We start from the raw sequence: 13,427 nt of genomic DNA on the forward strand, positions 1-13,427 counted from the left end.
GATTACAACCAAGTTTCTTTTGCCGTCGCCATACACCAATATTTCAGTTCAGGCCTGCTGAGTCTTCTTCCATCAAAGTCAGAAAAGATCATCATCTTGATTCTTATTACAACGTTGAAAGAATGATTGAAAACCCAACAGGCACCTGACAAGGGTCCCCCCTCTCGATGCCATCGAGAGTGACTTCCCCTTGACTGACTGATCAGGACCAAACGTGTCAAAAATTCGGGGAAACTGAAGCTGCCAATCCCATAGGCCTCTAACTTAACACAAGTCCCCCCTGGTGGGAGCGCTGTGGCTGGCGGCGAAGCCGCCCCTCCCGCAGGGAGGGACTTGTGCATTATCCCAAATTTTACGCGGGAGCAGAAAGTTCATTTGGCTGAGAGGTTTTTAAAAATTGCGGAGAGCCCTCCGGGCGGGGTTCCCCGGACCCTGCGTTCAAGAGGCTTAGTTAAGCTAGCATAGGCCTAGCTCATACCTTCCTTGAGTCTCTGGCTTGTTCTTCATCCGTGCTGTCTGGATACTCCTCTTCTGTCGACATTTAAGGACAAAGATCTATAGTCAATGAATAGAAATAGTTCCCATTACGCAGTCAAGCCGGCAGCGGACATAGAGCTGAGCCTGAACTCATGCTTCCCTTTGTAACCACAGCGTTATTCGAGCCCATACGTTTTTTCTGATTTGTACGCATCTTATATCGGTTGGGGCAATCGATAAGGGCCTCTTTCCCCGCTGTGGTATTTCATGTTTTATATAATTTATAAGCAAAGCACTGGAAAACTGACATGCAACCCAAATCAACTGACGCTTCAAGCCGCTTCTCCGGCCCAAAATCCATGATGCTTTGACCCAACGGTTCAAGTCTTGTAGTATAACTTTAGAACAGACACGACTTGCACCGGTCTCCTTCCCAGCGATTGCCTTGAGATCAGTTTCTGAGTTCACTCATCAGAATTTATTTTTACGTATTCACCTCTCTCTTCTTTAATTTATTTACATATCTCGAAAACACATGGTGGTAGTGGAAAAGCCATGGGATTTAATTCGGGCTTTGCTTACTTATTTGAAAGGAAGTGTTTTATGTACCAGGCCGAGACTTCTTCAAATGCTGTATTCTTTTCACAAGTGGTGTTACTGCTGCAGTGCTGCTGCTGCTTTGGTTGCCAAGAAGCCCTTTTCTGACAGCTATTGCCTGGGGGCAGGGTGGTCGTATCTCTATTTGCATCTGGCCGAGCGGCCGGGCATGAAAGGAGAAGGAAACAGAACTGCCAACGATATGTGTGCCGTGTTTGGAGCATCAAGTCTCGATCCCAGGAACACTTGTCGAGCTTGCTTCAAGTTCTGTGGGGAGAGCTCTCCCCCCAAAGAAAGTCAACTGGATGATGCGAGTCGAGTGAAAGGCTGTGTACCTGGTGTGGTTAGCTGCGGTGGGGTCCTGCAGCCAAAATTTTTGTAAGACGGATGGAGGTGCAAATCCGTTGACCTTTCGATGCTTGCAGCCGTAAAGTTCAAATTGGGTTCAAATCCCACCGAATTTGTGCGACACGCATCTGAAATTGCCTGCGGAGTTCGGCTGGCCAGTCCACGCGCTTCATCTGCGCCTCCCTCTATCACCCCGCCCGACCTCCGGAGCTCTCACGAGCACATCAAGATTCCGAGAAACCATAAGCTTGTCGGACCTGTTCTGGCCAAACGCAGCAAGTCACAGCCAGGCCACACATCGGTCCACAATCTTGCATCGGCCAGCGGCGGCCTTCACTGTTCAGCGAACTCAAAAGCTTGATTCATGCTGAACTCCTCACGGACATGCAGCTCCCATTCGGAATTGCAAATGTTGTAGAGTGGTGGCCTGTCAAGCCCTGTCAAGTCATTCAGATCTGTGTGCAATCGATGAGATGCCAAGGGGAAAAAATGTAAATCTTCGTGTCGAATTCGCCCAGTCTCTTTGTCACCGGTGCCGATAGCTCTGTGTGGGGTGCTTGGCCGAATATAAAACGAGCAGCTTTAAAGTCGTAATTTTCTCCTCCCCTCATCCCCCAGATCTTGCCGAACATCCCTGCCTGAAAAGTCCCCCCGTCTCCACCTGTTTACGCACCCAAAGCTTCGCAAAATGTTTGCCAAATCAGCTTCCTTGTTAGCCTTGCTTGTTGTCGGTAAGCCGTGTTTTCTGTTGCCCTTGAGAACCAGCTGGCTTGCTTTGTAGCGCGTGTGCTAAAGTCTGTGTACTCTTTTTTTTGGCTCTTTTCTGGTGGTAAACAGTGTTGTTGCAAGAGGTCACCGGCAACGCCGTGAGGTAAGAGGTCCTTCATCAAAACCTTTCAGCGTCACCGCCGACTTGAAACAATCGCTAACCAAATGACTTTTACCCTATAAACCCGTCTTTTCTCATCATTTTTCTGTGAAAACTGGCACGGCTCCAACAGCGCCGGAGAGCTAGCTCGTCGACAATCCAGTTCGAGCACGACGATCACGACTTTCACGGAGAAATGGAGCGAAGTCTCCACGTACTTTTCGGACTGCCGAAACACTTTCCAGTCCACTACGTCTTACGAGGTGGCTATCAAATCGGTGGACACCCTCTACCAAAGATGCCAACCTGTTGCCACCAGTTACGCGTCATGTGCTGGCTGTGCTTCTGTTGCTCAAAGCTCCAGTAGTCAAGTGGTACGTTAATCTCGTTATCTTTTTCAGCAGGCGCATGTTGATGTTGAGGGTTTTTCTCCGGTTTCTTCGGTATTTCAATATTGTTCAGGCCACTTTTCAACAAAGCATCCAGCGCTCCTTCACCACTTGGCAAGAGATCATCAAGATCGGAAAATCCCGTTTCTCCGACAGATGGCAATCTGACTTCGCACGTAAGTGTCGGAAAGTACATCCCCCTCCCCAGCAGAACACTTGACTCACCCTTTCGATTGCGTCTTTTGCTACCTAGCTTCATTTGCAAGATTCGATGTCGTTGTTAAGGCGGCGAACAGTGCTTGTTCGTCCTTGAATCTCAAGCTCGATGTGCTCTTGAAAGGTTTGCGATTGGACCTCAATCTCTTCTTGGGCATCAACATCAACCTGGGAGGCATCCTTGGAATCGTGGGCTCACTTCTCGGCGGGATCCTCGGACGAAGAGAAGTTCAGCTCTTGGAGGAATAGATCTCCCTTTTGCGTAGCTTTTCCACTCATCTCCCTCGTCCTCCTTCGATGAGATGTTTGTTGGTCCCACATCTAGACCAAAATAATTCCATGTCCGCTTCCTCTTAGTTTCTCCTTGGGTTTCTCATCGTACAGACATTGTGACCGCCTGAATTCTCTATATGCTTCTTTCCTTTCACGCAATGTGTAGGCCATGGGCGATGATGATCCTGGATTTCTATGTGAGAGGTGATCCAGTCCCGTCTGGAGGACGCTTTCTGCCGAAAGCGGCCCGAAGCAAACTTAGCTAAGCACATGATAATCCCGAGTGAGGCCGATCCAGCGCTTCGTCTCCCCTCCTTCGGGACTTACATAGGTAAGTCCGGGCCCGGAGGCAGTCACAGTGTATCTCGAGGAGGCTGCGGCCCGGAGGGCGCTCCAACAAGCTTGACAATGCCCCTCATTGACACGTACTACCCGCAGGGTCTGTATCTCGGAGGGTCAATTTTTGTCCGAACCGGTGCATCAAGTTTGATTGCAAAAGAGTTAACCGGCCGCACCCCCAGAGGGACCCATACGAGAGATACGCCAATTTTCCCTATCTATGATATACCAAGGTCGTTGTACAATATTGCTGTCTTGGAGTAATCCCGGACTTAGTTTAAAGTTCGGTATATACTTGAGTCGAGACGGTGTTTTCCTGGCTTTTCGAACAAGAACCTTCGTGATCAATTCTGCCCAAAGCAACATGATGATGATATGTAGTTTCCATCTGCTGGTCGGACGAATTCCGAGGACAACCCGTGCGCACCAAAAGTCTCTTAACTGTCTTCAAATTGGATTTTACGTACTATCATTTCACCACGGGAAACAACTCGGGGACGGTTTTTTGTGGGTGGTCGACCCGGCCCATAATACTGCTCCGGCCTCTCTAGAGCTGTGCAGTTCTGCTGACAGGCAAGGTCAGACGGGTCTGGGGAGGGGACCCATGATAATTGTGCAGCCTAGAGAGGCCTACAACGCCTATCCTGCTTCGATAGAGACTCTTCTTTTTGGTATCAATAATGGTTCAGGAGGTAGTAGTATACAGGTACACAAAGGAGTTACGTCGATGATTTTAGATGGTCATGGATCAGAAACAGAGGAAGATTGAGGGGGCCGATTCCAAATGAAGACATGTCCGTCCTTCCCAGCGGCGAAGATTTTATTGTGGAGAAAAGAGGATCGGATGGATGAGAGGGGTTCGCAATCGTAGCCAGCGAGTTCGCAGAGGAGCCGGGGCTGGGCAGCGACGGAGACGAGATAGGGGAGGCCGTCGGCGGTGGCGACGAGCAGGGCCTGATCGTCGTCCGCGAACGCGAGCGAAGAGATGGCTGCAGAGGTCCGTTTCCAAGTGGCCAAGGGCGTGACGGCCAGGCCCGGACGGCTTTCGTCCTCGGCGGTCTCTGAGGAGGAAGCGGAGCAGCACGAGGAGGCTCGTCGCCAGTGGAGACTCGCGAGACATACCGTGCCTGTGCGTGTGCCGTAGGCGATGATGTCCGAGGAGGAAGACACGGCCAGGGCTTCGATGGGCCCGTCCGCGTTGGCCGGGGCCGATGGCTCCCAGGGGATCGGCTCCAGACTGGGCAGGTCGACGCATTGGAGGGCGCCGGATGCGAGGCCCAGGAGGAGGAAGAACCGGCCCTGGCTCTCAGCCGATGGCAGGCTCTCGCCCATCGGATCCAGCACCCGTTTCTCGCCGACGACGAGCGCTAGGAGCTCGTCGGATGCCGCGCCCGGCCACTCGGCCTCATGCTCTACCTTCGCCGACCCCACATTCCATATCCGCAGCTTCCCGTCCCGACACCCCGTCACGATCTCCTTCCCTTTCCCGAGCATCCCCGCCCCGATCAATCCCCGGCCATGAGGAGGCCCTAAGGTACGCGCATTCATCATCTGCTTCGTTGGCTGCCCTTCGCTGTTTATCTCCTCGTCCAGGAAAAATATCCGCGCTGACATGTCGATCGATGTCGTCAGAATCACCTTCCCACTAGGAAACTGCATTAAAAAAGGGGGATCAGAACGGTTCTAGGAATGATGGACCGCCAAGCCAGACAAGCCGAGAGAGAAATGCATACGAATTGGCAGCTAGTGAGGTCGGAGAGATGTCCCTTTCCGATCCGATGCTCATGGCCGATGTCGGGTGTCGAAGGCTCGGCCCTTGGGCGCCACCGGTCGGCTCTGAGCTTCCCGTTTTTCCCCCCGGTGACGACCCAGTCGCCTGCGAGATCCATGCATTCAACGCCGTTGGGTTGGACCCCGGAGAGTGCTTGGGACGGGAAGCTGACTAGGGTGGGCGGGATCGATAGCGAGTCGCAGGTGACTATGATCGCTAGTTGCTTCATATATATATGTGTGTGTGTGTACATTGACGATCTCAGTCTTCGCTTTTCTGTGTAAATGGGAGGAGTTGATGACTGACTGAGTAGGATGCATGCGCTGCCCATTCGCATTCGACTCCATCCCTGCCCTGTAAGCTGATAGGCAGGTCGTGCAAGGTTCTCCCGCTTTGTTTGGCATCGGTATCCGCGGTCACCCTGACTTTTCCATGGACGCTTCGGGTGGTTGCTCCGGAGGTGAGCGTATAACAGGATATCCAGATGTCTTCCGCCAGACAGACCTCGTTCTGTAGGCAGTCATCGGTTTGAGCAGGTGTTCAATGGGTTCGGGAGAGAAGCGTGGGCTCACTTTGATGTCTGCGATCACTTCTGGGAAGTCGTGCTGGATGGTGATCACTGGGAGGAGTGCCATCGTGGTTGCCCTCAAAAATCGCTTACATAAGTAGAGAGCAGTGGCGGGGTACTTTATTCAATATGGGTTATGGGCGGGGCTTAGGCTGGGGCAGAAACGCAGGCATGTATTATGTCAGCCGGGCAGAAAACCACGGAGCCAGCTCGGGCAGGCCGGCGCTTCTCGATCGCTTCGTCGACTGGAAAATACCCAGGATGCTGCTCAGTACGCCGCCCCACGATTCAGTGACGATGCTGATGACTGACGGGCTGATTGCTTCGCAGGAAACAAGCTCAACCAGATCCTGGCCGAGAACCTGCTGGCCACCCGACGCTGCTGGGCCCCGCCGTCCTACACGATCTCCAGGGCCTCCTCAACCGACACCCACTCCGACCCATCATCCTCATCACCAGCAGCATCATCATCATCATCGTCGTCGTCGTCTCTTTCCGACCTCCCCCCGCACACACATCCGGCTTCCACAAGACTGCTTCCGGTCCGGCCATCGACATCCAAGCACCCGCGCCCGTCTCCGAAGGAGAACACGACGCTCGCCGCCGCCGCGCTGCTCTCACGCTCCCCGCTCCTCCTCCGCCCCCTGACCGAGTTCGAGGACGCCTATTACCAGTACCAGCGCGAACTGAATCTGGCCCTCGCTAAGCCCGTCCGGCCATCGTTCTTCTTCAGACCCGGCTCCCATGCCGCTAAGGCTTTCGACCTCTCCCTCAAATCTAGCCAGGCTATCCATCTGCCCTCGGCTCCCGATCTTGATTCTTCCGCCTCCCAACCCACTCAGCAAAAACTCTCGCTTCAGAATCTCGAAAGGGAACCCCATCGGTCTATCTACCTCTTCGTCAAGCTACTCGATCCTCAAAGCCAGAAATCTCAATGGCAACTACGTCAGTTCTGTGGATGAATCCATCCTATTAAAGTGTCTACACACACTGAAATGGTGTTTTTTTCTTCATTCTTTATCTCTCACGCAGCAACCAGTCAAATCCTTCCGACAGATAATTTGACTCAAGCTTCACTAAGGGCCGTCCACAGTGGCCTAGGCCCGAACATGGACATCTGGTCGATCGGAAAAGTGCCGGCGACAGTCTACACACCCTCTCCAGTTTCGTCCACCTTTCCCCGTCCTCCTCCTCGAAAACTGCACTGATTTACTGATGAGAACCCATCCTCCTTGGGAAATAGGGGTCGTCTTTCGACAAGGTCTGGGTGATGCCGCAACGGATCCTCAGAGGCAAACCTGTCCTCTCCTCCTCCTCCTCTTCCCCCCCTCCCCCTCCCTCATCGACTACAGACCAATCGAAGATTCAGATACAGGACTTCGCCTGGTTCACTACGGACGAAATTCGTGAGAAGGTCGATCAGGGCCTTTGGGACGCTTTGGAACCGGTCCTCAGATCCTAAGCCGTAAAAAATCAAACAATCCTGTTTATACTCTTTATTCCATTGCAAAGAATTGATACCTGGTCGCACTACGAAGACCATGAATTCATTTTCTTCCCGGTTCTCTGCGTGTCCACCCGTTATTACGGCCTGGTGATGTGATTGTGGCTGCGGGAAAACACCCGGTTTTCCGCGCGCACGCAAACTTTCTTTGCTATTCCTTTTTCGGGGTTTCTGGCATGCTAGCTCACGAGTGGTTTTGCAGTGACCATTTTTGTGACATGTGTCTGGGAATGGTATGCAAGCTTGTAGGGGCCAAAGTGGGCCATGCAAAACTTGCATTTACTTTTGCAAGTTGGTGTTCAAGGCTTTTCTTGAACACCAAATTTCAAAAAAACATTCAAACAGGCTTAGGGGGTGTAGGACAATATGGCTTGCATGCAATTTTGCAACTCAGTGTGTAAGAATGAACTGACTTGAACTGCATGCAAGTTGCATCTGGCCAAATTTGAAATCCCCTCCCTACTACTGATCTGACAAGTTACAAGTACAACTGCGGCACATATGTAAAATATATTCAATTGCAAGTCATGGGGCTACCCGGAGTTTTTTGCAACAAGTGCTGCGCTTTGATCATGGGACTTCGAAAAACCTTGTTTGAAAACTGCTCTTGCACAGTGAAACATACTTCAGCCTTGGAAGACAATGTCCCATCTTAAATTAGCAGGTACCATTTGTCAGAGTAAGCTGGTTCTTGTGCCACAGAATACCTTCTACCAACTGAAAGCCTCAACCACAATCATATTTTTGCACAAAGGTAACCAGCATGAATAATTATTTTCACCATTTTTTACTTGGCACAATGATTGGTCTTATTTCTTATCTTAATTTCTCAATCAGTACTCATCTTGCATCGGGTTTTTCAGAACAAGTGCCACCATTAAGATGTGAAACCACCCCACATAGATCACAAATTGACATTCCTGAATTGGAAGATCAAAACTTGATTCAAAATATAAGGACAGAATTACCTCAAGTCCAAGGCTCTGGGGGTGTCCAGATTGATTTGAAAACATTTCATAGGGGCTGCCATCCAAGATGTAAGCAAGACACTTTCTCATAGTCCACTCCATTATCTATGATTATGGTGTGGCTGAAGATGGTTTTTGTGTTGAATGTGTGAATTCCTGTAACTGGTTAGATCATTTGGAAGAGTTTGAAGAAAACTTGCACAAATCAGGTGATGGGCTTCAAGATCCCAGACAAATGTTTCATGGTAAAATAAAGATGGAAAGTAAGTAATCAGTTCCCTGATGGAACTCCATTGAATTTTATGTTCTATCACCTGTCCTGATATAGATGGGTTGGTTGATGGTGAAAATTAGCAGTCAGAGAAGAATTTAAACCTTCTCAATTCAAATCATCAGTGATTGATGATGAAAAGGATTCTGAGCACATCAGAAATGCTTCCTTTTCAAATAATTGTAAGAAAAGAAAGCAGAAAAAAGATTCAAAATTACCTGTCCAAAAAAGATTAAAGGGAGAACCCCAAGATATTGGGAAAAGCCCCCAAGCTGTTATGGAAATGTCTGTGAAAGAAGAATCAGTTGATAGTGCAAACTATCAAAAATCAAGGGAATTTGAAATTAAAAAACTAGATGAAACCTGGAATAAAATGCTTGCTTGGGCAAGTTCATACCTTGGAGAGACTAAGAATTCACCTTTAATCAAGGATTTCTTGTCAGAATTTGATGAAAAAATTACACAAATCAACAGCAAGCTACCATTTCACAAGCATTGGCAAAAGATAAGCTTACACAGCACTCCAGTTGAACTTATGTTAGCCCATCAAGATCAAATCAGCATGCCAAATCTTGGTCGTCATGAATTTTTGATTCAACCAAAAGGTTGGAGAGGCATGCATGCAAACTTCCAACAGAAATTGAGCCGGGCAAAAGGTAAAATGGTTCAACTTCTTGAATTGTTGGTGCTTTTTCATGGACTCTCTCTTTCATGTGGTTTAAGCCAAATGATTCTTGGACATGAGATAGAAACTAATCTGGAAGACTTGATGAAATGGTACAAGAATATTTTCTTAGAAAATACTGAAGATGGTCTTCCATTATTTGGTTGGTTTGAGGGGACATTTGAAGAGGCAGCAAAATCTGGAAATGAATTCAGTAGCATGAAGAAAACAGTACTAATAGCTGTGTCTGACTGGAACTGGAGAAGAGTAGAATTTTCTCCCAAAGCTGGATTAGCCCTTTCATTGTTGGCTCATTGGTATAGCATCAAGTCAGATTTGAAATCTGGTGGTTTGGATTTAACCAAGCAACCTGAAATATATTGGAAGTTGATTTCCAAAATCCATGAAAGATCAAGAGAACATCTTGAGCAGGACAGAAGTGTTATCTATGACAATAAATACAAAACACCATCTACCACTGATTGGCAAAAAGAACTCACAAATTCAATAGCAAATTCAATAAAACCACTCTTGAAAGATGAAGTCTCAGGTATCCCAGCAAAATATAAAAAATATATTGAGGAAAAATTACGTGATTATTTGTTTAGAAGCCGGTTTGATTTATACCATGGAAAAATTATAAGCTTGAATGGTTTACCTTTCCAGCTCATTCAAGTTGCTCAAGCTCAAAATCATTCTGGATATCAAGAGTTTTTCATTGGATTGAGGGAAATTGAAAGAAGGCGTCTTGAAAGGTTTCCTAAATTGAGATTACTCCAACGTAGAATAAATTCAATCACTGGTCTGCTTGGCATTATACACAGCATTGCATGCAGGTCTCTAGGAAATAAAGTGCTTTCAAACTGTGATGACCTCATTTCCTGGTTCTTTGAAGTTTTATTTAATCAGACTGCCATCAGCTTACCAATTTTTGGTTGGGTTAGAATTAAATTACCAATAGACCTTCAGGCACCAGAAATCCCATTTAGTCCTGTGCACAAATACTTGTCAATGAAACTGAATGAGTTAGGCAATCAGTCATCAAATGAGGCAATCAAGATTTCAATCACACTTTTTGAATTTTGGTATAGAGAAATACTTGCCTCACAATCCAACCAAGTTCATCCAAAGGATTGTAAATTCCCTTCTTACAAGGATATTTTGTATGGAATGGCTGTTTTTCTTCAAATTAAATGCACTTAATCAGATCTTTCTTTCAGCTCTCCAGTATGAAAAAAAGGAATGGGTTAGGCGCCAGGATTTTTGGAGTATATTCTAAACCAGGAAAAAACAATGATCACTTGATAGAAAGTAAAATCTGGAAAACTTCAGTCATCTATGCTCCATCTATCCACTGCTACACCTTCATGGGCAGCCCCTGTGCGGCCAGCAGGAGTCCAGGACCCAGCCAAAAAACCAAAAATTAATAATTTAGAATTTTGTTATGTTGTAAACAACTTCACTATAAGAAACATTGATAAACTGCCAGCACCAGTGTAACTGCCATTGTAACTCCATATAACCACATCATGCCCTTTCATGCACAGTCACTGTGCAGTGCGCACAGTAAATTTAAATTCAACCTTGGTTGAAATCATCTTTGAGAAAGGCTTGAGTATCACCTCAAGCTTCCTTTGAGCTTCTGCAGCGGTGGGCAGATACGTTATCCAGAATTCCGCATTTTTTTGTTGTAAATTCAAATTTTGCACACAACGGTTCAACTTATCAGAAAGATTTAAACATCAGGGCTGTGTATTCCCAGTATCTTTAATTTGCGCAAAAAAAAAACCATGATTCTTGAGTAATTTTCTTTCAATCACTGATTATACACCAAATTTTCAGTTATCTGTAACTTAGTTACAGATAACGGAAAATTTGTTGTGTAATTGATGATTAGAAGAAAATTAATCAGTAAACATGGAATATTTTTTTTCAAATTAAAGATACTGGGAATACAAAGCCCTAATGCTTAACTCTTGCTGATAAGTTGAACTGTTGTGTGCAAAATTTGAATTTACAACAAAAAAATGCGGAATTCTGGATAACGTATCTGCCCACCGCTGGCTTCTGCATCTCAACCACAAGCAGTCTCTAGAGTTTTTCTTTTAGTGCTTGTATTGCCTTTGAAAATTTTTCTACCTTTTCCCCAGGGAGAAGAAATGTGAAAAACAATAGACAAAGAGATGAAACATGGAGAAATGAGGGGAAAAAAAGGAAGATTTGCTTCCAGGCACCGCTTGGCTGCTAGCTTGCCAGCCTTGATCCAATCTTGAGAGAAAATCAATGCCTTGACTGATTCTTCCCTCAGGCACATTTGGTAGTTGTCAAGAACACGTCCACCAGTAAAGAAAGCTTACTCAGATGCCACTGATGTAGTTGGGACCATGAGAACCATTCTGGAGATCTCAAATAGTTATGGGAATTGTGCAGCGTTCATTCTACACCTGCCAAGCAGGTCAAATTTGGAATCAGCATTTTTGGAGAGGATTAGGTAGAAATCCAACTCAACCACCGGTGGGTTGTGTGATGCATTGATTGTGCCAGACATATACTGATGGAAGGCAGAAAAATCCTGGTTGATGGCCTTTGTCTTTGAGGAATTTTGTGTTTGACTGCTGGTTGATTCTGTGACAGCAGGTCAAAGATAGCCAACCTTACTTTTACAATAAACTAGAGGCCAAGGCGGCTTTGCCGCTGCAAATTGGAGGTGCAATTCACAATGATCAATTTCCAAGGAAGAAGCAAAATAAGGTGAACCAACTCCTTTTTCCAGACCACAAGTGGATATGGATGCTCATCCAATGAGCACAGTTTGAAGTGTCTGGCTGCCCCTTGCATCCACTTCTGTGAGTGTTTTTTCAAGTTTTTTTCTCAAAAACCAAGTGGCAAAGGAACATGCAAGCCAACTTGCACTACATCCCTTTGTCAGCTTGAATTTTTCGGCCAGGATCGGCCCAACGGTTGTGTAGGCTCACCCGGGGCTTGGCTCTGTGCCAAGAATCGGGCCCCGCGGAACCCGCCCGATCCAGCCCGCTGTGCACACTCCCAAGCTCGCGTGGCCGAGTGCCCAGCGGGACTGGGCCAAGTGCCCGCGCCTTTTTTCGCGAAAAACGTGCACCCGGCACCGCATCCGGCACCGCCAGGCGGGTACCAGCGGTACCCGCTTTGTTCATCAAAAATTCCCTCCATGGCCACCAAAGGGAGGACATGTTCCCTTCAATGGCTGATGCAGTGAGTCACACCAGAACTGCCCCGGTCATCAAAGGGAATATTTATTGCCTTTGGTGACCGGGACTGCACCGGTCACCGAAGAGAGTTATGTATTCCCTTTGGTTACCAGAACTGCACGGGCCATTGAAGGGAACATGTATGCCCTTCGTTGACCGAGACCACACTGGCCATTGAAGGGAATATGTATTCCCTTCGGTTACCAGAACTGCAATGGCCATCGAAGGGAATACATATTCCCTTCGGTGACCGGAACAGCACTGGCCATCGAAGAGAATATGTATTTTCTTTGATGACCGGCATGTACCGGCCATCGAACAATGGCTGACCGTGTCGGTCCAGTCAAGTGTCAGTATGTCATTCAACTGGCCCTTACTGGCCCAGGTCACCGAGCGGAATACATATTCCCTTTGGGGACCGGCATCCACCGGCCATCGAAGGCAATGTAGCTGCTCACAATGGCCAATGATTGACCGGCCATCAAGGGCCTCTGGATGGCCGAATGATTGGTCATCGAAAAGATGAAGTAGGACCCCTCATCAATACAGCAACACAGTATCCCCATGCTTTTATCATGTCTGAACTTGTGTTAGCTGGTATCATTAAGGATATCAATTGCATTTGAGCCCTGATCTTACCCCTATATTCAGGGCTTGATCCTTAGAAATGCAACCACTTCTTTCCCAAGTAATAAGAGCAATAGTTCAGTTGGTGGAAATATACATGCAGCTGTGTAGGGGAAAAACTTTTTCATCCAAACCTCCTGCCCTTGCCCTGGCATTGCAATGCAAGGTCTGACTGACCCATGTGACCTCTGGGGTTCTTTCACCAACCCATTGCGCCACACAGCACAGGCAGCCTGAGTGATACAATCTGTGGTTTTCTATACTTTTGTAATGGCCTCCCAATGCAATGCTATACAGAGAAAAGACCCAATAAAATTTGC

The 13,427-nt window shown here is 47.5% G+C and overlaps 4 protein-coding genes across 4 annotated transcripts; 3 read left to right on the plus strand and 1 right to left on the minus strand.

Annotated features, from left to right (window-relative positions):
- Window positions 1-1,276: 1,276 nt before the first annotated feature.
- PtA15_6A683 (uncharacterized protein) lies at window positions 1,277-1,783 on the plus strand (the record flags this gene model as incomplete). Its single annotated transcript, XM_053170414.1, has 2 exons — window positions 1,277-1,412; window positions 1,500-1,783. The coding sequence occupies 2 exons, from the start codon at window positions 1,277-1,279 to the stop codon at window positions 1,781-1,783; spliced, it is 420 nt and encodes a 139-aa protein (XP_053021608.1).
- Window positions 1,784-2,110: 327 nt separating this feature from the next.
- PtA15_6A684 (uncharacterized protein) lies at window positions 2,111-3,144 on the plus strand (the record flags this gene model as incomplete). The annotated part of the gene is made up of 5 exons (XM_053170415.1): window positions 2,111-2,153; window positions 2,260-2,293; window positions 2,424-2,664; window positions 2,753-2,855; window positions 2,933-3,144. The coding sequence occupies 5 exons, from the start codon at window positions 2,111-2,113 to the stop codon at window positions 3,142-3,144; spliced, it is 633 nt and encodes a 210-aa protein (XP_053021609.1).
- Window positions 3,145-4,248: 1,104 nt separating this feature from the next.
- Window positions 4,249-5,913, minus strand: PtA15_6A685 (uncharacterized protein; the record flags this gene model as incomplete). Its single annotated transcript, XM_053170416.1, has 4 exons — window positions 4,249-5,160; window positions 5,241-5,501; window positions 5,585-5,788; window positions 5,851-5,913. 4 exons carry the CDS (start codon window positions 5,911-5,913, stop codon window positions 4,249-4,251), a joined length of 1,440 nt encoding a protein of 479 aa, XP_053021610.1.
- Window positions 5,914-6,017: 104 nt separating this feature from the next.
- On the plus strand, window positions 6,018-7,308 carry PtA15_6A686 (uncharacterized protein; the record flags this gene model as incomplete). Its single annotated transcript, XM_053170417.1, has 4 exons — window positions 6,018-6,117; window positions 6,177-6,791; window positions 6,879-7,009; window positions 7,090-7,308. The coding sequence occupies 4 exons, from the start codon at window positions 6,018-6,020 to the stop codon at window positions 7,306-7,308; spliced, it is 1,065 nt and encodes a 354-aa protein (XP_053021611.1).
- Between the last annotated feature and the right edge of the window lie 6,119 nt (window positions 7,309-13,427).

This window comes from Puccinia triticina, chromosome 6A (genome assembly GCF_026914185.1).
Source record: "Puccinia triticina chromosome 6A, complete sequence".
Classification (NCBI taxonomy): Eukaryota; Fungi; Basidiomycota; class Pucciniomycetes; order Pucciniales; family Pucciniaceae; genus Puccinia; species Puccinia triticina.